General features: G+C 50.6%; 3 protein-coding genes, 1 long non-coding RNA gene and 1 other non-coding gene across 10 annotated transcripts; 3 read left to right on the top strand and 2 right to left on the bottom strand.

The window, feature by feature from the left end:
• Positions 1-151: 151 nt before the first annotated feature.
• On the bottom strand, positions 152-13,477 carry LOC130141814 (uncharacterized). Of its 2 annotated transcripts, XR_008819178.1 has the most exons (3): positions 13,336-13,477; positions 1,454-1,954; positions 152-805 (listed from the first exon to the last, which is right to left on the bottom strand). It is a non-coding gene; the product is annotated as an uncharacterized LOC130141814 (long non-coding RNA). The 2 variants fall into 2 exon arrangements; XR_008819177.1 differs by having other exon boundaries at positions 152-1,954; positions 13,336-13,475.
• LOC130141789 (zinc finger protein 501-like) lies at positions 4,217-9,689 on the top strand. Its single transcript, XM_056322970.1, has 2 exons — positions 4,217-7,437; positions 7,784-9,689. Exons 1-2 carry the CDS (start codon positions 7,248-7,250, stop codon positions 9,106-9,108), a joined length of 1,515 nt encoding a protein of 504 aa, XP_056178945.1. The 5' UTR covers positions 4,217-7,247; the 3' UTR covers positions 9,109-9,689.
• On the top strand, positions 12,008-12,089 carry TRNAL-AAG (transfer RNA leucine (anticodon AAG)). The gene has a single exon. It is a non-coding gene; the product is annotated as a tRNA-Leu (tRNA).
• A 61-nt stretch (positions 13,478-13,538) lies between the features above and the next one.
• Positions 13,539-16,478, top strand: LOC130141799 (zinc finger protein OZF-like). 2 transcript variants are annotated; one of them, XM_056323012.1, is made up of 3 exons: positions 13,539-13,625; positions 14,052-14,158; positions 14,377-16,478. In XM_056323012.1, the coding sequence occupies exons 2-3, from the start codon at positions 14,080-14,082 to the stop codon at positions 15,666-15,668; spliced, it is 1,371 nt and encodes a 456-aa protein (XP_056178987.1). In that variant the 5' UTR covers positions 13,539-13,625; positions 14,052-14,079; the 3' UTR covers positions 15,669-16,478. The 2 variants fall into 2 exon arrangements, with proteins under 2 accessions (XP_056178987.1, XP_056178988.1); XM_056323013.1 differs by lacking the exon at positions 13,539-13,625 and having other exon boundaries at positions 13,658-14,158; positions 14,380-16,478.
• Positions 16,479-19,964: 3,486 nt separating this feature from the next.
• Positions 19,965-23,193, bottom strand: LOC130141781 (zinc finger protein 883-like). 4 transcript variants are annotated; one of them, XM_056322957.1, is made up of 3 exons: positions 22,926-23,193; positions 22,244-22,361; positions 19,965-22,042 (listed from the first exon to the last, which is right to left on the bottom strand). In XM_056322957.1, exons 1-3 carry the CDS (start codon positions 23,163-23,165, stop codon positions 20,457-20,459), a joined length of 1,944 nt encoding a protein of 647 aa, XP_056178932.1. In that variant the 5' UTR covers positions 23,166-23,193; the 3' UTR covers positions 19,965-20,456. The 4 variants fall into 4 exon arrangements, with proteins under 4 accessions (XP_056178932.1, XP_056178931.1, XP_056178934.1 ...); XM_056322956.1 differs by having other exon boundaries at positions 19,965-22,045; positions 22,926-23,190; XM_056322959.1 differs by lacking the exon at positions 22,926-23,193 and adding an exon at positions 22,743-22,919 and having other exon boundaries at positions 19,965-22,045.
• Positions 23,194-23,869: the final 676 nt, after the last annotated feature.

Consider the following 23,869-nt stretch of genomic DNA (forward strand, 5'->3'; position numbering starts at 1 on the left):
TTCCCAAGTTGTGTTAAATCCCATTCCAGCCTTGGCTGCAGAAGAGGATTCTCATGGTCAAGTGCAGATTTCTGTTGCAGGGAAAATAAACCTGCTGCCTCTATAAATTGAAAGAATCGAGACTTTTTTTCCCTCTTCAGGACTTAGAAACCTCCTTCCATCCCTATTTCTCTCTCCATCTCCATGCTCGTTCGTTCTTGGCTCCATCTCCTGCTAGAGGGACAAATCCCTGCATGTCAGGAGAGGGGCAGTGGGGACAGGCCAAAATATAGCTATTTGGGCAAATAATTTTATATATATTGGAAATGGGAGAGGGTAAATGGATGGAGGGGAGTAATTAAATTTATAGGTTTATCTCCAGATTTGTTTTTCCCAGCCATGTCAGGTGAATACTTTTGTGCCAAGGGGATGAGATTAAGGTTAGTTTGGGGAGAGGAGGGTTTGTCTTTGGGGTAGGGGCTGCATCTGGGACTCATTTTGAGGTAAAAGCAGCTTTTTTTTTTTTTTCTTTTGAGGAGCAGAAGGATATCACATTTGATTGCTGTTGCAATGATGTTTTCCTACCATCCTGGCTGGGAGGAAAGGGGTTAAGGCCATTCCCTCCCGGAGGGACTACTGGGAGGGTTAATGGGGCTCTTGCTTTGCACAATGGGCAGGAATATCCCAGATGGATGGCAGATTTACCCCCTGTGGGGTAATGACCCCCACCAAGAGGGGGTAGAAACCGCCTGTGATCCCAACCCCACAACTCTTGAGGTGTTGGGGTCCCTGGGATGCTTTGGGGATTTGGCAGAGACATCACCACCTGCCAAAAAAAAAAGAAAAAAAAAATCCCAGGGGGTTGATCATCCCAGGTTTTCTTCCCAATAAATCATTCAGCTCCATCAACCCTGTTCTAGGGGGTGGGCATGTTCATTTTGGGAGATGGGGAAGGGATTTTAGGGGTGCAGATGCTCTGCAGCCCCAACTTCTCACCCTGATGCAGGTAAACATCCCTGTCCCCCCTGCTGCTTGTCCTTAAATTGCAACCAAAGCAAGGGGATTAAGCCTCTGCGAACATGGGAGTGTGGGTTTATCTCATGGGGGAGTATCATGGTTTGGAGACCCCGTGCGACACAACGCATCCCATGGCCCATCCTGAAATAGTCAAACCCCAGCTCTGGTAGGTGGGAGAGGGGTTTCTCTGCTGCTTTACTACTAATTAATTAATAGTCATCAGGGAAGGGATGTAGTTATGAGGATTTTCCTTGTGCATTGGGTGAAGATCTCACCCCAGCATCTTGTGATGATGATGAATATGCTGATAAATAATGTTAAATAAGAGTTACAGTGTCTGTAAGGGCCTCCTTAAGGAATTAAATTAACCTTATTTAAAGGTAATCAAGATGCTTGTTGCTCTGGGGTAGTTGATGGTGGAAAATAATCTAACCAGGAGGGATTTTGTACACTTTACCTTAACTGGAGGAGGGGTGGGGAAGAGCAGGTGCAGATCCCTCCCCTTGGCCCTGGAATAAGCCTCTGGAGACTTTCCAGCTGAATGGCTGAATTAGGGATGCATCAGATGGGTGATCTTGGGAAGAAAGGGTAGTTGGCACCTGCAGGGTGGTCCTGGATACCAGGGGTGATAAGGTGGATACATTTGTTTTCCTCCCCTCAGGGAAAAGGAGGAGGTTTTCCAGCAAGATACAGGAGAAGGGACATCTTTACAGAGCTCAGATTTCCTTTTTGGTTTTGACTCCTATTCTCTGGGTGTTTATTCCTTTAGGCGGACCCATCCTGGGTCATCTCTCATGGCCTACACCCTGATGAGGAGGGTCTTGCTTCATCATGTCCCATCTCTAGCCTCCCAAACCAGTTCCCCTCTTCCCTGTGGCTTTGATTTCCATGTTGACTGGTCCTGTTTCCCCGGGGATGAGCATCTCCAGGGCAGGCTCTTGCACCATCAGCTCTCCACCTGTGGATATGAGGAGATGATGAGTGGAGCAATGTGGCATGGATTGACATTCCCACGCATGAGAACCTGGTTATGCATAGACTCCATCTCCCATGCTTTTAGCAAGAAGTGTCTCTATCGGGATGTGTTCTCCACAAATGAAGGTCTCCAGCCCTGTTACAGAGATGATAATGCCTCAAACCATCCCAGAGAAGGACAGGATGGAGTTGGGTCTGATTTTCAGTCCTGGGAAGTCTTATTCTGCTTTGCTCCTCTTTCAGGTTTACCTCCTCCATCACCTCAAACACAGATCTGCTCCTGGCTTTTCTCCTCCCTCATCCCACCAGGGATGGCTTGGTGGTTAGACGGTCCTTTGTGGACTCTTTTTGATCCAGGAGGCCAACCTAAAGACATATAATGAGTGCAGTCGTGATGCCATAATGATCTAAGGTCTGGATGGGGGAGAAATGTTCCATAAATAGTTACAGCTGGAAAAGGATGAGGAGAAACCAATCTGGACCATGGGCAACGAATCCAAACCACTTTATTTGGGTAAATAAATTTATTCAAGTAGTAAAGGGTGGGCTTTGAAAATTAAACAGAGGTGTTCTTTTCTAATTTGATTTTGGGGTAAATAATGGAAAAGCTTCTCATATGGTGAATAAAGAATTTATTGACATGAATGTAGGATGATGAAAAGTTACTTATTATTTTGTTATATACTTAAGTTTATATATTACATATTTAATATTACTTTTATTATTGTATTAGAATCTTAGGTTTTATAATTAATTATATCCTTATATTTCAATTATACTTGTATGATATATTAATATTTATTATTACATTATTGGATTCTTATAGTGTCATATTATTATTTGTTAGTCTTTCTGCGGCTGCAATACTTTTATGCAGTTTGAGGTGGATGAGGTCTGATTAAGCCTCTAAGGAACATACATGTCTGATTAAGCCTCTATCTAAGGAACATACATGCCTCGAGAAATATATTTTTTTCTAAGCTGTTTTCTTCATTGTTGGAAATGCATGGGGATGTTTTGTTCCTAAATTTGAGTGAAAATCTAAAGATCGGCCCTTTTTTTTTTTTCAGGTGGTGGGGGAGGAAATGGAGCTGGGGGGGGAAACCACAGCTCCCATTCATCAAAGGGGATAAAGAAATTACCGCATTTCCCGACGACAAACATTTGTCGGGGATTTTCTTTCTTTTTTCAGGGAAAAAAAGGGTAGGCCCTGCTGAAGAAGGTGTTAAAAAAAGGGGGGGGGGGGGGGGCGGGGGCGGGCGGGTGAAGGAAGATCCCAAATAACCCTTTAACTCCACAATGCAATTTAAAATCTCCCTCTGCAGACCTAAATTTCATTTTTTTCAACCAACTTTCAGCAATGTGCATTTATTTTCTTGGAGAAAAGATTTGGAGCAGAACAGTTACACATTTTTTAAAGATTTTTTTTTTTTCTTGCATGGGATAAATAAATTTCCTTTGGTAATTTCTTTAGGGAGTTTTTGCTGCTTGGAGCTGCATCACATCCCATCCTGCACTGCGAATCCCAGGTGAAATAAAAATTCGCTGTAAACCCAAAATTTTGGTTTTTTCCTCCACAATTTCTTTGGATCCTGCACTGAGTATCCCACAGGGACATGAAAAAATTGCTTGAGAAACAGATTATTTTGTTTTCAATTTCTTTTCTTTTCTTTGGATATTTTCATTGTCAGAACAGAAGTGTGGGAACAAAACCCCATTTTAGCTTTAAAATAACTGCAATCTATCCCCAGGCTGACACTTTTTTTTTTTTTTTAGCTGCAAAATAATATTTTCTCAATTTTTATTTCTTCCCTCCTTGGCCACGGGTAGATTTTGGGCTCGAATTGGGTTTCTTAGCCCCAGATTTCTTATTTCTGAAGAGAAACTTCAGGCGCTGCAGTTACAAAAGAAGAAAAAAGGGAGAGGAGAAAAAAAAAAGGAAAAAAGTAGGGAAAAAAGGGGGAGAAAGGGAAAAAAGAAAAAGGGGGAAGGAAACAGGAAAAAAGATAAAAGGGGAAAAGGAAGAATTAAAAAAAGAGAGAAAGTTAAAAGAGAAAAAGGGGAGAAAGGGAAAAAAGGAAAAACACAGGAAAAAGAGCGGGGGGGGGGGGGGAGGAAAAGAAAAAGGAAAAAAGGTAAAAGAGGAGCAAAAAGGTGGAAAAAAGCGAAAAAAAAGTTAGAAAGAGGAGCCAAAAAAGGGAGAAAAGGATAAAGGGGGGGGGGGGGGGGGGGGGAGGAAAAAAAGGGCCAAAAGGACAAAAGCGGGGAATAGGTGGAAAAGGCGTTTTTCTCCCTAAAAGGGGTGCCGGGGGGGCGCGGGCCGACTCCATCCCCGCCCACCCCGCGGTGCCGGGGTTGGCTCGGGCCGACCCTCCCCGCCCGCGGGAGGCAGCGGCGGGCGCGCAGGTACCGCCGGGGATGCGCAGGGCCAGGGATCTCCGCGGGGCACCGGCCATGGCCGCGCTGGAGCCGGCCCAGGTAGGGCTGGGATCTCGCACGGGGCGGGGGCTGCTCACCTTCCACTGCTTTTTTAAAGTAGTTTTGTAGAATTTATTTCTCACTTTGCTTTTTGAAATTTTTTCTTGCTTTGTTTGAGTTTAATGGCTTACTTTGTGTTTTTTAAAATTTTATTTCTTACTTTGGTTTTTAGTTTTTAATGTCTTACATTAGTTTTTAAAATTTTATTTATTTGGCTTATTTGTATGGGGGTTTGTGTCTGTGTTTTCTGTTTATTTCTTTGTTCTTCCTAATTTCTTTGTTTTTTAAAGAGTTTTTTATTTTATTACTTTATTTTTATGTCTTTTTTAGTTTATTTCTTACTTTTTATGTCTGCGGTTTTAAAGATTGTATTTCTTTGGGGGGTTATGTGTTTCTTTGGGGTTTTTTATTTTATTTCTTTGGTTTTTATGTTATCTCTTACTTTTTATTTCTTTCTAAATTTTTATTTCTTTTGTAAGATTTTCTTTCTTACCTTGCTTTCTTTAGTTCCTACTTGATTTTTTTTATTTTAGTTCTTCGGTTTTTTAAAAAAAATATTTAGTTCTTACTGTTTTTTGGATTTTTAATTCTTCATTTTTACTTTGTGATTCTTTGTTTCTCTGTGATTTTCTTATTTTGGTTCTTTGTGTTTGGGTTTTTTTTTAATTTGGGTTCTTTTATATTTTGGGGTTTGGGGTCTTTTTTTAAAATTTTGGTTCTTACTTTATTTTAGATTTTTGGTTTTTAAAACGTAGCTGCTTTGTTGCCCATTTAATTCCTTTCACACAAACACACACAACCCTCCCAGGTGCCCGAGGCTCTCCAGGAGGTGACTGTCACCACCACTGGGAAGCCGTGGCCATTCTCCAACCAACCCCCTGCCCTCCCAGCAGGTAAGGACGTCACCCCCCACCCATAGTTTCTGGGACATCATGGTGGTCTGCCCCGTAGCTCTTCATGGGCCGTGGGGCAGGAGGACCCCTCCAGCCCCTCTCCCAGCACTGGCGTTCCCTGCGTGCCTTTTCCAGGAGCTCCTGCTTTCAACCAACAAGACTCCTTTTAAAAGAAACTAATCTAATCCTCATTTCTCATGTTTCAGAGGTCGTGTGTCTCTATCAGAGAGTCATGGTGGGCTTCCAGGTTTCATGCCACTTCACATGCCCAAGATAATTGCTTGTGTTTGCTCTTCCCACCTCAGTTCCTGGGATAAATGTAATTTTTCCCCAGGATATGATGTATGTGAACACCAGTGAAAGGGAAGGTAATGCTAGTGGTCATGGGAGTGGTGGGACCAACCTTAAATCCTGTCAGGTTTTCCTTGTTCTGCCCTGGGAGGCAACTCATGGAGCTTTCTTGACTTTTTCAGTGCTTTGATGCTCTATAATTAGGTGGTTTTAATTAATACTGTCCAAGAAATTTAGCTGAGAACTTAGTTTAAATGCCCAAGCCTTGTCTTCATCCTCAACAGGAGATGAACGAGATCACGGGGTACTCTCCTCAACACCCACGTCCCTCAAGACACCCACTGAGGTGCTCCAAGCATCCCAACCTGGGCAGATGGATGCTCTTCTCCCACCTACGCCACGAGTAAAACTGCCAGTAATTAGTTAAAATACAGGAGGCAACTTGATAGAGGGATGTCTGGCTGGGAGGTGGGGCTCGGCAGCTCCTTCAGGCTCACAGTGCCCTCTCCTGATGGCTGCTGCCCATCTGAAAAGGGACATCCACGGGGATGGAGAACTACCCAGGTCTCCTCCAGCCCTGAGATGGTGAGTTGTGGATCCAGGAGGGGAGCAGGCAAGATGGAACGTTGACTCTCCAGTTGAGTTTTTAGGGTGCTTCGGTGGGGGGGGAATGCTTTGGGGGTCTGGTTCATACAACTTTGAGTGGCTTGATCATAAGATGAATTTATATCAACTTAATCTCACTGTACCACAGGTTTCCCATTTTTTTAATGGTCCTTCTTGCTCTTTTCTAATCTGATTTAATTCTGGGTCTGGGTAGCACCAGTATTTAACCTTTTCAGCTTAACCTTTCAGGTTAGTGCTGATTTCCTAGAGGATGCCTGTGAGAAGACCATGCCATCCTCGGGCATGCTGCACCACTCCATCTAAGAAATAATTAATGCCAACGATTCAGCCTTGAAGGGCACTAATAAAAGTCGTGCTTTGACACGCAGCTCGGTCCTTGAGCATAATCTCCTCCTTCACATGCTCCTTCTCCAACATCCTGCTCTTGGAGTAGATGTTCCAATGGACCCAAGTGTCTGATTTACCAGGTTGCAACCCCTTAATTTGAGAGCATGGCTTGTGCACTGTGCCCCGAACTAAGATTTTTCTGAAAGTAAAATCAGGGAGCAGGTCACTTGGGCCAGACACATCCAAGCTGTACAGTTGGCATGTGTGGTTTTACTTCTCAGTTTTTCCAGCCTTCCTTTTTTTCCTCCTGCTCCATATTCCCTGAGTCTTTCCAGATGGACAACCTCTGCCTTTCTCAAATGCTCCTCATCTCACTGGGCTTTTCTGTCTTCTCAAAGTGGTCTTGGGGCTGATTCCTCTCTGGTTCAAGCCACTTATTGCCTGGGATGACTTCTCCATCACCTGGAAAGCTCCTGTAGATACCCTCAGGAAACCCTGCTAGGACTTCCCTCCTCAGGAGACCTGAGCACCTGGATTTTCTTTCTCTTTTTGAAGAGGGATGAGTTTTGAGGTCACACCTCTGTCTCCTGTGATGAAGCATCACAGACTGGTCATTATCTACCCAGTAATCCAACACTGTCTACCTGAGCAGGCTTCCCCATGTATAATAAGCCTGACCTGCTCGCTCAGCTGAAGCAAGAGGAGGAGGCTTGGATCCCCGACATACAGAGCTCAGAGGAGGAGGAACAACTGGTGAGACCCCTCTTGAGGTTACAGACAAGGAGAAAGAAATGGTGGAGAAGCTGCCAAGACTCTGGGAGCTCCTCTGGCTCCAACTTCTCTCACTCAGGTAAGGGACTTGTTTTACACCCCAAAATGGAGATGCCAGTCATAGCTCCTTGCCTCCACCAAGCAAGGTGCTACTGCAAACTGGTGTGACTGGGAGGAGGGTGGTTCAGGGCTGCAAGGACACATTTGGGCATCAGCAGCCAGAGGTAACAAACGCTTCTCCTGGCAGGAGGGTGCTGTTTCTTGTGGATCCAGGTAGGACTGAGGGATGAAATCAGTCACTTTTTTGGGTCCTTCTCTCCAGCCCTCCTCATGCTCCCTCCCCAGCACATTCAGGGTGGAGGCAGAGGTGGATTCCCTTTCATTTTGGGTTGTTTGGGTTTGGTTTTTTTTTTTTCCCTTGGCAGCCAATGGATGGACTAGTGAGACAGAGGAGAGTTCCCAGGAGGAAGACAAAGAGCTGCAGGGTGGCTTGGTGAGGAAACCCAAAGGTGACATCTCCCTGGGCTACAAGTACCACAAGAGCAACTCGCGAAGGAGATCTGCTTCTTCCAGCCACAATGAGAGAAAACCCAACACCAAGAGCCCCTCAGGAAGACAGCTGGGGCACCACAAGCACGCTTGCAGCAAGTGTGGGAAGAACTTCAGCCGTAGTTCGTCCCTCAGCCGGCATCAAAGGGTCCATGTGGGGGAGAAACCTTTCACCTGCTCCAACTGCAGGAGAAGTTTCACGTGCAGCTCCACACTAAAGGACCATCAGAAGACCCCCTGCCAGGAGAAACCCTACAAATGCCCCAGCTGCGAGAAACACTTTGTTTCTGCCAAGTCTCTTGGAAAACATCGCAAGCTCCACCTGGAGAATGGGCTGCACCGGTGCTCTGACTGTGGGAAAAATCTCACTTCCAACTCAACTCTTATCATCCACCGGAGGATACACACCGGGGAGAGACCCTACAAGTGCCCTGACTGTGGGAAAACCTTCATGGCCAACAAATCCCTCAACAAGCATCGCAAGATACACACAGAAGATGCAGTCTTCATCTGTCCAGACTGTGGGAAGAAACTCAATTCCAAGTCCACTCTCATCATCCACCAGAGGATACACACTGGGGAGAGACCCTATGAATGCCCCGACTGTGGGAAAAGCTTCATGGCCAACAAATCCCTCAACAAGCATCGCAAGACTCATACAGAGGAGAGGATCTATAAGTGTCCTGAGTGTGGGGAAACCTTCCCCAAACACTCAGTCTTCATAGCCCATCTCAGTACCCACAGGGACAACAAGCCTGGCTATGTGTGCTCCGACTGTGGTGAAGCCTTCTTTGAAAGCTCAGCTCTAAAACAACACCGGAGAAAACACTTGGTAAAGAAACCCTACCAGTGCTCTGACTGTGGGATCAGCTTCACTGTCCAGTCGGCCCTCCTCCTCCATCAGAAGAGCCATGTAGGACCTAGGCCCTATGTCTGCTCCGACTGTGGGAAAGCTTTTCGAGAGAACACCACACTCCGTAGGCACCAGCGTATTCATACGGGTGAGAAACCCTACCACTGTTCTTACTGTGAGAAGAGCTTTCGGGCCAGGTCCACCCTCATCATCCACCAAAGGATCCACACCGGAGAGAAACCTTATAAATGCACCAAATGCACCAAGTGCTTCGTGTCCAGCTCTTCCCTCATGAAGCATCTGCAGACGCATCTCCGCAAGGAGCTGCTGGTGAGTCCGAATCAATGACTTGTTTTTCCCAATCTCTTCAAGGAGCCTTAGGGTGCCCACCTCAGCGATGGATGGATGGACGGGTGTATACCCCTTCCCACAGCTCATCCATCCCAGAAATGCATTTCAGCATAATTTTCACACCCTTCTTCCACACACGTTTAGTGGCAGTGGGTGTTCTCTGGACCAGGCATGCAGCAGTGGGTTGAGGCACAGCGCTGGGCTGCTCAGTCCCCAACCCCTGGGCTGGCTGCAGGGACGTAGATGCCCTGATGGTATGGAGCCTGGGGTTTAGGGACCACTTGACATGGCTCACACATTAGGAACCTGCTGGAGTAGAAATCTAGGTCCTCCTATAAAGGCTAAAAAGCCTCTTTTTGGCCTCCCACCTTCAAAGACATTTAAATATGTTAAGAAAAGGCCCACCCTGAAAGCGAGGGGTCACCATACCCAGAAGGTTTGGTCTGTTTGGATCATTGCTTTTGTCGGATAGAGCATTTTCCAAAAACACAGTTTCTTCCCCAGTTTCCCCCTTGTGCTCACTGTCTCTCACCTGACTTTTCTACTGCCACCTTCAAAATACACCACAATGAATTTGGCCTGGCTGTGACACGTTGTTTGTGGGTACCTGCTTTCAAATGAGGTACATTAAAGTGGAACTGGGTTTCAGGGAGTGCAGGACCATAATTTGACTGCTCAGTTGGGAAACTGGAGGCAGGGGTGAGGGACCCCCCTGCATGTTCCCTGCTCCCCACATCTCCAGGTGGTCCTGGCACTGTCCTGAGCACGTAAGGTGCTCTCAGCTGGCAAAAAGATGAGCTGCACTGGAGGCTGAGCATGCACAAGGGGTACGTGCATGGAGGCATCGTCCTGGGGAGCCACCTGCACGCCAGCCAAAAGCTGGAGAACCTGGTGGAGCTGGGACTGGAGGGCTGGAGGCCCCTGACAGTGGAGCTGGAGGGGATGTGCCTGCAGGTGGGGTGGCCTTGGGGTGTTCCTGCATGTGGGGAGGGCTGTGATGGGCCCGAATTCCCATGTATCCCTGCATCAAGGGCACGTTGGGTTTGCAGGATGGTGGGGATGGGGTCTGGGATGGCTTCTGCACTGCTGTGGGTCCCACCGTGTGGGACCAGGCACTGAGTCTGTTGTGCTTCCCTTCTCCAGGACATCAGGAGCACCATGAGTGAGTACGTCCCATCCTGGGCACCCTTAGTGTGGGATGCCATGGGTGGGCTCCCGGGGAGTTCTTAAAGGGACCCCAAGGTGGGCAGAGGCAGGGTGGTAGGCACCGCGCTGTGGGGATGGGCGAGGGGGGTTTGGGGAAGGTGGGATCTGCTGCGTGGGGTGGTGTGACAACCACCCATCGTGGTGCCCTGGAGTGTTGCACCCCACCATTGGCAGAGCTCAAAATGAGTTCCCCTAAAATCCTCTGGAGCCAGAAGAACATGGAGGAAGTGAGGAAGACTGGGGCAGAGGCAAGAGATGGATCTGGGCTGGATCCTTCCCCTGGATGTCAGTGGGAAGAGTGGCTGGGTCCAACATTCCACCGGGATTCAGCATGCCAGTGCTGGTCTGGTACTGGGCTGCCCAGAAGTGGTCAGAGCTCTCCAGATGTGGCCTCACCCCTCCACACACTCCAGATATGGCAACACGCAACATCCAAGATGTCACCTCAACCCCAGGTCACTCCAGATGTGGCATGACATTGTGCTCTAGATGTATCCTGCAAAGCTCCAGATGTGCTTTCACCTGTATGGTGCTCCAGATGTGCTTCCACTCATCTGGACCAGGTAAGGGTTGCAGATGCACAACCATTTGTGCGGATGTCCCCATCAAGGTAGTTTCGTGTTGTCTCGCAGGATTTTGGACGAGCGTGGCACATGGTGCTGGGCATCACATAGCATCAATATACCCTAACTGTGACCACCTTCTCTTCCTTCCAGTGGACTTGACCTTGGACCCTGCCTCTGTTTATCCCAGCTTCCTCCTGTATGAGGACGAGTGGAGATCTACCTGGATTGCAAAGGTGGATAAATGAACTTCTGCAATGCCACCGACCAGACCCACCTCTACACCAACAGTGGGGCCTCCGCTGGCATCCTGTGATCCTTCTTCATCCTTGGCTTGACCCAGGGAGGGAGCGATGCTGAGCCCCCCATGGTCTGCCTAGCCATGGAGTGGGGATGAGGGCAGCCAGCTGCCTGTCCCCACCTGCAAATCCAAATCCAAATCAAAGTCCATCGTTGGGGGAATTTGAGGGTTAGAGCAATTGTATATCCCCAAAAAGGATGACAGCTGGACCACTGCAGAAAATAATGGCTTTTTCCCCTGGGAGTGTCAATGGAATTTTGATTCACCTGTATTTGAGGAAAAAAAAAACCCAACCCATGGGTGTTTGGGATAAATTTCTACAAACATCCACTATCCTTTCTTTGGAAATGCCAGAGTTTTTATTGATTAAAAAAAAAAAAAAACAACAACAAAAAAACAAAAAGGCTGCCAGGGTTTGTGTAAGTTGCAGCAGTGAAGCTGGGCAGAAAACTGGGGACAAGACCAAAACCAGGAGGTTCTGGGCATCTGGGAACTGTCCCCAAGCTCCCTTGTTCGTGTTACCTAGCCAGAGCTCTGTCCTTTGGCTTCCAAAGGGACAAGGAGCTGAGCGGGACCCCCAGGGTGGCAGGACAGGGCTGAGACCCCATTTCCCAACTCGCTTTAAAACCCCCCCATTACGAATTTTGCAGAATTCCCGATTTCTTTTCGTATTATTTTCCATAATGAACCCAAGGATAGCGTGACCCCCAGGGTGGCAGGAAAGGGCTGAGAACTCATTCCCGTCTCACAACCCCCTAAGAATTTTGTGGGATTCACCAATTTTTGTCTTCCTGTTTCATGTAATGAGTTGAACTTTTTCCAGCAGGGTAGTGTGGCCGAGCGGTCTAAGGCGCTGGATTAAGGCTCCAGTCTCTTCGGGGGCGTGGGTTCGAATCCCACCGCTGCCAGATGCTTTTTTGGGCTCCACAGGGAGCACAGCTGCAGCACGGGGTGGTGCCACATCTGCAGAGGCCTGTGTGTGGAGGGGGGAGCTGACATCTGGAGGAGTACTGTATGCTAGTTTGGGGCTTTCCCAGTACCAGAGAGGCACCGGTGTGCTGGGCCTTCCCCTCTTTGCTCCCCCCACGTTCATTCTTCTGGCTCCAGAGGATTTTAGGGGAACTCATTTTGAGCTCTGCCAATGGTGGGGTGCAACACTCCAGGGCACCACGATGGGTGGTTGTCACACCACCCCACGCAGCAGATCCCACCTTCCCCAAACCCCCCTCGCCCATCCCCACAGCGCGGTGCCTACCACCCTGCCTCTGCCCACCTTGGGGTCCCTTTAAGAACTCCCCGGGAGCCCACCCATGGCATCCCACACTAAGGGTGCCCAGGATGGGACGTACTCACTCATGGTGCTCCTGATGTCCTGGAGAAGGGAAGCACAACAGACTCAGTGCCTGGTCCCACACGGTGGGACCCACAGCAGTGCAGAAGCCATCCCAGACCCCATCCCCACCATCCTGCAAACCCAACGTGCCCTTGATGCAGGGATACATGGGAATTCGGGCCCATCACAGCCCTCCCCACATGCAGGAACACCCCAAGGCCACCCCACCTGCAGGCACATCCCCTCCAGCTCCACTGTCAGGGGCCTCCAGCCCTCCAGTCCCAGCTCCACCAGGTTCTCCAGCTTTTGGCTGGCGTGCAGGTGGCTCCCCAGGACGATGCCCCCATGCACGTACCCCTTGTGCATGCTCAGCCTCCAGTGCAGCTCATCTTTTTGCCAGCTGAGAGCACCTTACGTGCTCAGGACAGTGCCAGGACCACCTGGAGATGTGGGGAGCAGGGAACATGCAGGGGGGTCCCCTGCAATGGGAGCAGCCATAAAGACAACATGGTTATAATGGGGAAAAACACTGACAGGAGATGTCTGCTGGTTCAGGAGCCCTGAGCATTTTTGATAAGCACAGGCAGGAGCCTGGGTCATCCTAAATAAGTGCAAAACAAAGCAAGTGCTATAAAAAACTGGCCTCTGGAGAGAGCAGAAGCCAACAGCAGCCATGTCCTGCACACACATATTTAGACGTAATGCTTTTGGTCCTGCCTCTCCTCGATGGCATGCCTCTGGGAGAGGAGTTACACAAATCTACTCATTACCAGCCCAGTCGGTGGACTGCACGCTGGGAATCGAGCAAGCTACCACTGTACCTTGATCCAAGCCTCAGGGTCTGGGACAGGGATCTTCATCACTTCCAGAAAACCAAGGGTCCTGGAGAAAGCCCATACGGTTTATCCGTGAACAAAAGCCCTGTTGCACGGCACACACCCCCACGCTGCAGCAAGGAAGAGGAAGAGCCTTTACCATGTTTCCACCCCCCACCCCCTCTTACCCCCCAATTTATTTTTTAAAATTTTTTCAGGCTTCCGTCTTGACGGTCCTCATTTCCTCTCACATCTGCCACCAAGGGATGGAGATCAGCCAGGCATGAAGGGAGCTGGTAAATAAACACAGGCATCTCCCAAACAGCCTCAGCACAGCCGGAACTGTCTCCCCTCCCCCGCACCTCCCCCTTGGCTTTTTCCTGTGCCTCAGCACAGCAACCCGGCCAGCAACGCAGAGCGGCTGCGGCTGCTGCGGGCAGAGCTGAGCGGAGCATCCTGGGGACCCTGGCGGGACAGGACCGCATCGCCCAGCCCCAGGGGTCAGGCGACCCACAGCATCGCTTACCCCAAGGGGAGGATAAAGAGTGGCCCAGGGGTGCTGTGCTGTGTGATTTCGGGTGTGGGGGAGACGGCATCGCAATCAAAGGGGTCGTGGAAAACCATCCTCCCACCCTGGGGAAGAGCGGGTGTCCCACCCGTGATTTGGCTGTGCACTCCTGGGGAAGGGAGCACTGACAGCAGTGTATCTGCCCCCAAAATAGGGCTTTCTGGCCCCAAATCGGCCTCTGCATGGAAGAAGGGGGAGAGACGGTGGCACCTGGTCCCATGGTGAGAGAGGAGATGGGCGGCTCTGGGCGCATCCATGCAGGTGAGAAATTGGGGTACGGGAGAGGAGCCACCAGGTGTTCCTTTCATTTCACTCCCATCAGTGGGTGAGGGTCATATTGGTGGGGTGCTCCTTTGAAAATCATCCCTCTGCAGTCATCCTCCAGCCCACAACTCAGTGGACCCTGGAAACAGCCACCAATGTATTTGGGTACTGTTCCATCCTGGGGCAAAACATAACTCAATTTCCATCTAACCCAGCAGGAGACAGGATGCAGATGGAGGGTGAAGGGCACCGTGCAGACCAGGGATGTCCTGGTGGAGCTGAAGAGGGTGAAACTGTGGTAAAATCTAAAGGGAATAACCATGGAAGAGCTTCTGAGAGCAACCAGGGGATGGAGGGATGCCTGGGGATGGAGCAGAAGGATGAATTCACCCATGGCAAGGGAGATCAGCAGCTTTTTGCAGAAGAAAGTCTCTATGAATGTTCCCACTGCAAGAAATGCTTCCAGGACAGGTCAGAGCTCATTTGCCATCAGAGGTTGCACAGAGGAGTAAAGACTTTTAAATGCCAAGAGTGCAGAAAGGAGTTTGGGGAAAGCTCAGACCTTAGTTCCCATCAGAAAAGTCACATGGTGGAAAAGCCCTACCAGTGCTCAACATGTGAGAAGTTCTTCAAGGACAGGTCGACCCTCATCAGACACGAGAGAGTGCACACGGGAGAGAAGCCCTACAAGTGTCTAGAGTGCGGGAAGAGGTTCACCCGCAGCTCGGACATCATTGTCCATCAGCGGATTCACACAGGAGAGAAACCCTTTGAGTGCTCTGAGTGCGGGAAGAGGTTCAGCCAACGGTCCAACCTCTTCACCCATCAGATTGTACATACTGGGGAGAAACCCTTCACCTGCCACGAGTGCGGGAAAACCTTCGCCCGGAGATCAGAGCTCACCATCCATCAGCGAACGCACACTGAGGAGAAGCCCTACCAGTGCTCCCAGTGTGAAAAATCCTTCCGGGGGAGGTATGGGCTCTTCAGGCATGAGCGGTTACACACAGGAGAGAAACCCTATGAGTGCTCTGAGTGCGGGAAGAGCTTTGGCCAGAGTGGGGACCTTATCACCCACCAACGTTTTCACACAGGAGAGAAGCCCTACCACTGCTCACAGTGTGGAAAGTTCTTCTGCAATAAATCCAGCCTCGTTAAACACCAGAAATGGCATCTGGGGGAGAAGCCCTACAAATGCCACGACTGTGGGAAGAGCTTCGGGCAGAGCTCAGACCTCATCGCTCACCAGCGGACCCACACAGGTGAGAAGCCCTACCCCTGTGCCGAGTGCGGGAAGAGATTCACCAGGAAATCCAGCCTCATCGTTCATCAGCAGGGACACAGAAGACACAGAACTGGAGAACGCTCAAAATGTGGGAAGAGCTCAGAGGAAGACTCTAGCACTGGTGCTGCCAGGAACGTGGGCATGGAGGACAGCTTGTCCCTGTGCTCCGAGTGTACAAAGCCCCTCGAGGAGGCATCAGGCCTCCTTGATCAGCAGAGGTGATGCAGAGGAGAAAAAAATCCTCCCAAGTGCCTGGAAGAGGAGAAATGGCTTGGCTTATCTTGGCTTGGCTTGGCGCCAAGATCACACAAAAGAAGAAGAAATGAGAGGAGCGTGGGACATCTTCCTGTGTGAGATTTAACCTTTTTTTTTTTTTTTTTTTTTTTTTTTAAGTCAGAGACTACTCAGGGGAAGAAAAAAAGAGTTCAACACTACAGCATGGGTTCATCAGTGATGGAAAAAGGCCAGTTCCTCCTAATTCCTCACATTATCATGTAGATCATTCAGTAGCCTTCACTTAGCTCCCCCAGAAGCTTCATCCAAACTGTTTTCTCCATGGTGAGAGCCCTTCTATCATCCTATTCCTTCTTTTTTTTCCCTAACACCTTGCTGTTGCATTTTTTTAAGGTTAGCTGAGACATGGTCCCTGCCCCTGTCCAAGTGTCTGTCACACATCCAGCCTTGATGCATTAAACCTCAACTTAAAAAAAATGGGTTGGCTGTTCCTAAGGAGATTTTTATTTTCATACTAGATATTTGTGCATATGATAAAAATATAAGGAAAGTTTATATTGCTAGAGGAGTATTAGAGGAATAAGCATTTTTCCTCTGGCAGGTGTAGATGTTTTAAATGGTGGAGAAAATTAAAACAACTGTCATTGCTGGGGACAGGAGAGGGCATCCTCCAGGCAATCCAAGGGATAAGAGTGAGATTTCAGTGAAAAGAGCATGAACTAAAAGGATTAGTGGCCCAAAAGGAAACCATTGGAGGCAATTTATATCAAATATTCAATAAATAACCTGTTTCTTGCCTTTGGTGGCATGCTCTGGGTCATCATTGTGGCTTGCAGGAGGGTGGTCATGTGTGCTGGTGCCATGGGTGGGATAACCGTGCCACCATGAGAAACACCAGTGAGAGCTCTGTGTTGGGGCTGGTGGTTTTTACTGGGAGGATGTGGCAGTCTCGGGATGCAGGTCTCCACTCTCCCCATCCCAGGCACCCTCTGTGCCTGCCTCTTGTCACCTTGGGGTCAAACTGGTCCCAGTACTGGTGTTATGGCTGGAGTGTGCAACCAGCTTCAGCTTCTGGTGGTGTGAAGCTGCTCTGTGGCACAGCCCAGAGACCACAGTGATGGTACCGGTCCAAAAAGTTCCATGCCTGTGCCCAAAATTCTGGGTGGACCCTCACCTACATCTTCAGACCCACAGTGCAGGTTGGTTTTTCCCTTGACTTTGGTGGGCATCCAACATCTCCAATCCCACTGATACTGAAGGATTATATGGTGGGGAAGAAGCCGGGAGGGCAGCCCATGGGGTGGGGGAACATCTAGGGTTGAGCTAGACACTGGTGCTGCTCCAGCAGAACCAGGCTGGTGGGCAGCAGGCTTGAAGGCCTTTGGAGTGGGGAGTGTCCAAGGGATGCGCCAACATCCTAGTACTGTCCCCATCCAGCAGCAGGTCGCGGCAAGAGGATAGGGTGGATCCCCCCGCTCTGTAGATGCTCCATGATGGTAAAAGGGTCACCATGGAGGGATGGTAAGGTCCTGCTAAGGCCACATGCAGTCCCTGAGCCACATGGCAGCAGGTGAAGGGTGGTCCCAGGTGGGGTGGGGTACACCAACCCCTTCAAAACCCACCCTCCTGTGACCACAGAGGTCCACACCTGGGTTGCAATGAGCTGGGATGGGAGCTGGGATGGGGACTCAGGTGTTTGGGGTGGGGGGCACCCAGATGTCTGGGCGGAGATCCAGAGATCCAGTGGTGGGGACCCAGGCATCCAAGGGGGGGGACCCAGGGATGTGAAGGGGGGTAGCCAGGTGGCTGGGGACGTGGCAGACAGGAAGGTGCAGAAGCATTCATGGAGCTGTTGTGGGCCCAGGTGGAGAAGGACCGAGGCAGCGCCAGAGCTGCCTGGGCATCGCTGTCTGCTCTGGTACCGGGGAGGGGGTGTGTGTGGAGAGGGCCGTCTTCGGCACTGCTCCTAGGACACTTAGCACCAGTGGTCCCGCTCACCCTGGCCCGGGATAGAGCCGGGAAAAGTTCCCCTTGCAAAAAAATGAAACCTTTTCCAGGGTGGTTTTTTTGTTTAAAAAAAATATTGGGGGGTGGGTGGTTTTTTAGCTTCTTACGGCTGTTTTACAGCCTGGAGAGAAGACGAAAGTGGGGGGGGGCAACACTTTTTGCATCCACTCGGGTGAAGGGGCCAGGGGTGGGGGGGGGCACATGGATGGATCCCTCACCCTTCACCAAGGGAAAATTATGGCAAAGGGGAAAAATTATCATCATGTATGAGACCTCCCCAGATTATGGGGAGGGGGTGTCTCTGTCCTTGGAGAGGTTCAGCCCTCACCTGGACACAGCTCGGAGCGAAGCGAAGGTGTTGGCTCTGCCTTTGAGCATGGGGATGGTCCAGGGATGCCCTCCAGGTTGAACTACTCCAGGATTTCCTACTGCTGCAAGAAATCCACCTATTAATTGTCCCAAATGCTATTTGTGTGGTGGGTACGATGACGTGGAGTGTTACCACACAGCAGCATCTCATGTGTGAGAAGGATTTATCATATATTTGTTTTCTCTCCCCTTAGAGAAGCAGTTTTCTTCCTCCCAAGGATGGCAGCGACCCTGCCCACTCTAGCCAGCTGCTCCAGAGCCAGACTGAGCTGACGGGATGGAGTAACAGAAAGCCAATCCCCAACAGAGGAACCGGAGACCCCAGGAGACCCTTGCAGAGGTGAGAGCTGCACCCCAGGGTCCCATCTTTTATCTTCTGTCTTTTCCCCTTTCCGCTGCACTGTCTGCTTGTAAATGATATTATTACTTCTAACCCTGCAGGACATGGGATGGAGAGTAGGAATGAGAGCAGGGACACCCAGATCTCCTTGTCTGCATCCAGGAGGGCTGTGGCTGGACAACCCTGTCCTCTTGCTTTCGGCTAGGTGACCCATTGCTATATGGAATGGTCCCATCACCTTGTCAGCTGGTGCCCAGGAGATGGGGAGATCCCTACTGGGAAGGTGCCTGGGCTTGCCAGAGACCACTTTAAGGTCTAGGGTGGCCGTGATGACACATAAGTAGCCACAGACCTGAATTTGGCCAAGAAGTGATAGTGATACTCTCACTTCTCTATCCAAACCCTAGATAAACCTCTTCTGGACCATCTATCCATTCACAACATTCAGAAACTGTGTGATGTGACCCTCACCACCAGTTCACAGCCAGGACATTATTAATGCAACTCCAACCCAACCCTGCAGAGTGGCACGGGAGAAACCAACTACCATCTTATATCAAAGCAGCACTGTGGTGTAACAATTACAGCTTAGATACTCAGTTTTGGCTATCAGTGATACATTGGCTGCCCCAACAGACCACCTGGGTTCTAAATGCATTGGAGATTAGTGCTGGTTTAAGGTCAGAAAGTTATAGGGCAGCTACATCAACAGAAAAGGTGGCAACAACCACGCCAGCAAGCAGCGGTGATACCATTTCTATGGTGTTCCTGCAGATCTTTGCTGTGGTGGCCACCATGGGCAGCTCTAAGTATTTCGGAGGAAAGCAGGAGATAAGGAGAGAAAAGGGAATGGGAAGTAGGTCCCACTGCACAAAGAAGAGGAAAGGGAAGAGGAAGATGAAACCAAAGAACCAAGCTCTTCATAAAATACCTGGAGCACCCCAATGGCTATGGGCCGTCTCTCATGCTAGGTCATGAAAGCCTGGTAAAGGACTTGAAGGTGGTCTTCATCCCTGTGAGCCTGTGTCTGGCACGGCAAAGCCAAGCAGCTGCTGGCTCTTCTGGAAACCAAGGCAGAAATAGTCTGGCCAAAGAGACCAGATTTCCCAGTCGTGGTCAGGCTTTAGTTGGAGCTTCCTGCACCAAGGCTTGTTTTGGCTCCACTAACCAAATCTGAGCAGCTTCCAAGCTCAACCCCAGCTCAGGAACAAGAGAAACCCACCTGACTCCTTCACGTACCCCCACACCCACACACCCCCAACTCCCCCAAAACCTATTGGGAAAGTGCGATTTCCCCAAAGCTTGCTTTCCTCCAGGATGCAAAACTGGAAGGGACAAGGACCAGCCCCAGGCCAGTTCCCAGACACTGGGTTTCACCAAGATCTCACTGTTTTCTCCTACTTTATAAACAGGCAGCTCCTATCCCCTGGTCACCAACATCTTTTAGGAAGCTCTTTGCAGTTTTCCCCTCTTCGCTTTTTAACAGCAGCAACTTCTCCCTGCTGTGCAAGAGCAAATAATAATGTAATATCTAGCTATTTAGCTAGCAGAAAAATACAAGGAAAAGATGATATTCCTTAGGAACAGAGGGCCCTTTTTTATTGAGGTGCATACATACAAAGGCGAGGGAAGGATGTGCAGAGGAAGATGGACTTCTACAGTATCTTTGAGGTGCTGAAAGGTACCCAGCCTGGAAAATGTCAAAGGATTTAAGGAAGGGTGATTTAAAGGCTTTAAAGACAGATGATGGGATGACGTAAAGCCTGAAACAGGAGATGGTTTGACTGAGGAGTGGTGGGAGTGAGTGGATCATGGACCTATTGAGTAAACGCAATAATAAGAGGAAATAATTAGCATTAAAAAAAAGTATATTATTTAGTCATCAGCCTACTTTAGATCATTTGCATGGGGTGGGGTTATTTTTTTTCCCCACTTTTGCAGTCTTTGAAGAATTTTATTTAGGAGAAGCGCTGATTTTTTCTCTTTCATGTACAGCATCTCAACTCTTCCCAAAACTCCTTCACTGCTTGGAGCACTCGCAAAGCTGTTTCTCCCTGGTGTTATCTCTGGTGTTCGATGGGGTCTGATCCCTTCTCAAAACCCTCTGCACACTGGGGGCACTGGCGAGAGTCCTTCCCCACTGTCATGCCAAAATGTGAGTTGGGCTGGAAGCTTCTCCCGCATTTCTGGCACTTGCAAAGCCCTCTGTGCACCCTCTGATGCACGATGAGGTTGGATTTCCTGCTGAAGCTCTTCCCACAGGCCGGGCAGGGGTAGGGCTTCTCCCCAGTGTGAGTCCGCAGATGGGCGATGAGGTCTGAGCTCTGCCCAAAGCTCTTCTCGCACTCGTGGCACTTGTAGGGCTTCTCACCAGCATGGAGCCGCTGGTGCCGCACGAGGCTGGACCTGTTGCTGAAGAACTTTCGGCACTGGGAGCACTGGTAGGGCTTCTCACCTGTATGGAAGCGCTGGTGTGCGATGAGGTCTCCGCTCTGCCCGAAGCTTTTCCCGCACTCACTGCATTCGTATGGCTTGATTCCTGTGTGCAGCCTCTCGTGCCTGAAGAGGGTTGACCTTCCTCTGAAGAACTTCTCGCACTCAGAGCAGTGGTAGGGCTTCTCCCCGGTGTGGGTCCGCTGGTGGACGATAAGCTCTGAGCTTTGCCCGAATCGCTTCCCACACTCTTCACACTTATACGGCTTCTCCCCTGTGTGCATCCTCTGGTGTCGGAAAAGATTTGACCGGTGGCTGAAACTCTTCCCGCACTCGGGACACTGGAAGGGTTTCTCCCCGGTGTGTGTCCGCTGGTGGACAATGATGTCCGAGCTGCGGGTGAACCTCTTCCCACACTCGTGGCATTTGTAGGGCTTTTCCCCTGTGTGCACCGTCTCATGCCTGATGAGGGTGGACCTGTCCTTGAAGCACTTCTTGCACGTGGAGCACTGGTAGAGCTTCTCCTCCACGTGGATCCTCTGATGGAGGTTGAGGTCCGAGCTCTGCCCAAACTCCTCCCCGCACTCATAGCACTTGTAGCGTCGCTCTCCCATGTGCTGCCGCTGATGCTGCAGCAACTTGGATTTTTCCCTGAAGTGTTTCCCGCACTCAGTACACTGGCAGAGTTGTTCTCCTACATGCACCTTCTCGTGGACAAGAAGTCTCGACTGGTGAAGGAAGCTTTTCCTGCACTGCTGGCATTTAAAAGGTTTTTCTCCTATGTGGACCCTCTTGTGCCTGATAAGCAGTGACCTGTCTGGGAAGCACTTCTGGCACTTGGGGCACTCGTAGAGCTTTTCTCCTGTGTGAGTCTTCTGGTGGACGATGAGGTTTGAGCTCTGCCTGAAGCACTTCCCACATTCGTGGCATTTATAAGGTTTCTCTCCGGTGTGGATCCGCTGATGCACAATAAGGTTGGAGCTCTGCCCGAAGCTTTTTCCACACTCGTTGCACATGTACTTCTTATCCCTGGTTGCGGTTCTGTACTGGGCTTTGGATTCTTTGGTGATTTTTTGGTTTCCTCCGTGAGTGATGAGTTTATCCTCTCCCAGCCTCGTCTTGCTCTCATTTCCTTCCTGTTTTGCAACTCCGTGCCCTCGCTCAGAACTTTCTCGCTTCAGGTTCGGCTCTTCCTTCATTCTGGTGGCACATGCTGCTATGGGTTGCAAACAAGAGCAATGTCTTGATTTCTTGAAGGGAAACCATGTCATGGCAGGGGACGGTGAAGGGCAGGTGCGGAGCTCCGCCACTTCTTCACCCTCAACCCCAACAGATTCAGGGAGGATGAAAGTGGGGGGAGAGACATGGTGGTGGGGCTTGGGTGGTCCTTCCACCATGGGAATGAGCTCCTCACCTGCAAGGGGGTCTCCCAGGGTCTCCCCTTCTTTTCCTGGCTGAGGATTGGGGTCCAGCAGCTCGTTGGCTCGCTCCATCCAAGGCAGCTTCAGGAAAGGGAACCCCTGCTCCAAGGGCTAGAATCAACAGAGACCCCCCCAGCCCTGGTACCACCACAGCAGCAAGCACCCAGCCCACCTTGGCCCTTGGCAGGCAGAGCCCCCCACAGCCCCTGGCACCGACCCACAGCGATGCCCCGCTACCTACCCCTGGTGCTGCTCCCACCCATGCCTTCATGGCCCCGGTGCCCCCCAGGCTGCCCCTCCGCATCTCCCCGTGTCCCGTCCCCCGTCCGTCCGTCCCCCCCAGTTTCTACTCCTGGCTGCCCCCAGTTGCCCCTCCACGGTCCCAGTGTCGCCCACCCAACCGTCCCCGGTGGCCCTTGGGCCGCCCCTCCGCATCCCCTCCGCGCTACCCCCCGCCCCAACCCCGGCACGGTCCCCGGTGCTGCTCCTGACAGTCGCTCCGCATGTCCCCGTGCCCGGGTTCCGTTCCCGGCTGCCTCCGGTGCTGCCCCCGGTACCGCCCTGGTACCGTCCCCAGCGCTGCTCCCGGTGCTGCCCCGGCCTCTGTTCCGCGATCCCGCTGCTCCCCGGGCCGTGTTATCCCCGGTCCCCGCCCCGGTCCCGTCCCTCTCCTACCCCGGCCCCTCCGCCGGCGCTGCCCGCGGCCGCTCCGCGCTGCTCCCGCCCCTTCCTGCGCACCGCCCCCCCCCCCCCCCCGACCCGTGCTCGCTCCCGGAGCATCACCGGCCGGGCGTCCACGGGGGGAAAACTCGCGTGGCGCTGAAGGTGCGGCGGAGGGAGCGGGAAACTGGGGAAGGAAGCTCCAGAGGCCACCAGCAGCCCCGGGTAGGCTTCGGGGCTTTTTTTAAAAAACATTATATTCTCCCCACCCCCTTCTCATTAATATTCTCCGGAAGGGATTTCGTGGCTGAGCAGCAGCGCGGGGTGGGGTGGAGGGTTAGGGTTGTGTGAGAAACTATGGGCCAGGGTATTGTTTATTAAGATTTATGTTAAGCTCAATGTAAAGGTTAGGCAACAAAAGGTATGAAAACGCTTATGCAAACAGCTACCAGACACCGCTTGTGTAAGATAAGATAACCGCAATCGCTTACACAAACTAAACCAGATACCGCTTGTGCAAGATAACCGCCAGATGTCTAGGAACCGACAGAAACAGGACAAACGACCCCATATAAGGACATATGAGTGAGGGGTCAACTATGGGACGAAGGAGGAAGACTTCTTACTTCGGCCTCAACGACCACCAGGAGGCAGAAAACGACCCCCTAACAACAACTGAAGCATGCGCAGAGTACCTCCACTACCTCATGAACACGGGAGTAAAGATGTATAAAAAGGGACTGTTTGAACTGCTCAGGACGGCAGTTGGCGGAGCGCAGACTCCCCTGTCGTCCAGCGCTGGTTTTGCTCATATTCTACTTGCTATAATTAATAAAATTTTAATTGGATTATGATCCGTTGTGGTCTCAATTTATAACAGTTGTGCGTTCGCTGTTTCTTCCCACCCACTCCTGGAGGAGGGATAGAAGTTACCACCCAAGCAGGGTTGATGCTCACCC

The sequence above is a fragment of the Falco biarmicus genome, chromosome 21 (assembly GCF_023638135.1).
Source record: "Falco biarmicus isolate bFalBia1 chromosome 21, bFalBia1.pri, whole genome shotgun sequence".
Lineage (NCBI taxonomy): Eukaryota > Metazoa > Chordata > Aves > Falconiformes > Falconidae > Falco > Falco biarmicus.

Coding starts and splice junctions, on each gene's coding strand:
- LOC130141789 (XM_056322970.1), top strand. CDS start 7,248: ATGTATAATAAGCCTGACCTGCTCGCTCAGCTGAAGCAAGAGGAGGAG. Junction 7,438..7,783: donor CTCCAACTTCTCTCACTCAG/GTAAGGGACTTG, acceptor TTCCCTTGGCAG/CCAATGGATGGACTAGTGAG.
- LOC130141799 (XM_056323012.1), top strand. CDS start 14,080: ATGGAAGAAGGGGGAGAGACGGTGGCACCTGGTCCCATGGTGAGAGAG. Junction 14,159..14,376: donor CTCTGGGCGCATCCATGCAG/GTGAGAAATTGG, acceptor CATCTAACCCAG/CAGGAGACAGGATGCAGATG.
- LOC130141781 (XM_056322956.1), bottom strand. CDS start 23,165: ATGTTTTTTAAAAAAAGCCCCGAAGCCTACCCGGGGCTGCTGGTGGCC. Junction 22,362..22,925: donor GCGCCGGCGGAGGGGCCGGG/GTAGGAGAGGGA, acceptor TGTTGATTCTAG/CCCTTGGAGCAGGGGTTCCC. Junction 22,046..22,243: donor CCTGGGAGACCCCCTTGCAG/GTGAGGAGCTCA, acceptor TGCAACCCATAG/CAGCATGTGCCACCAGAATG.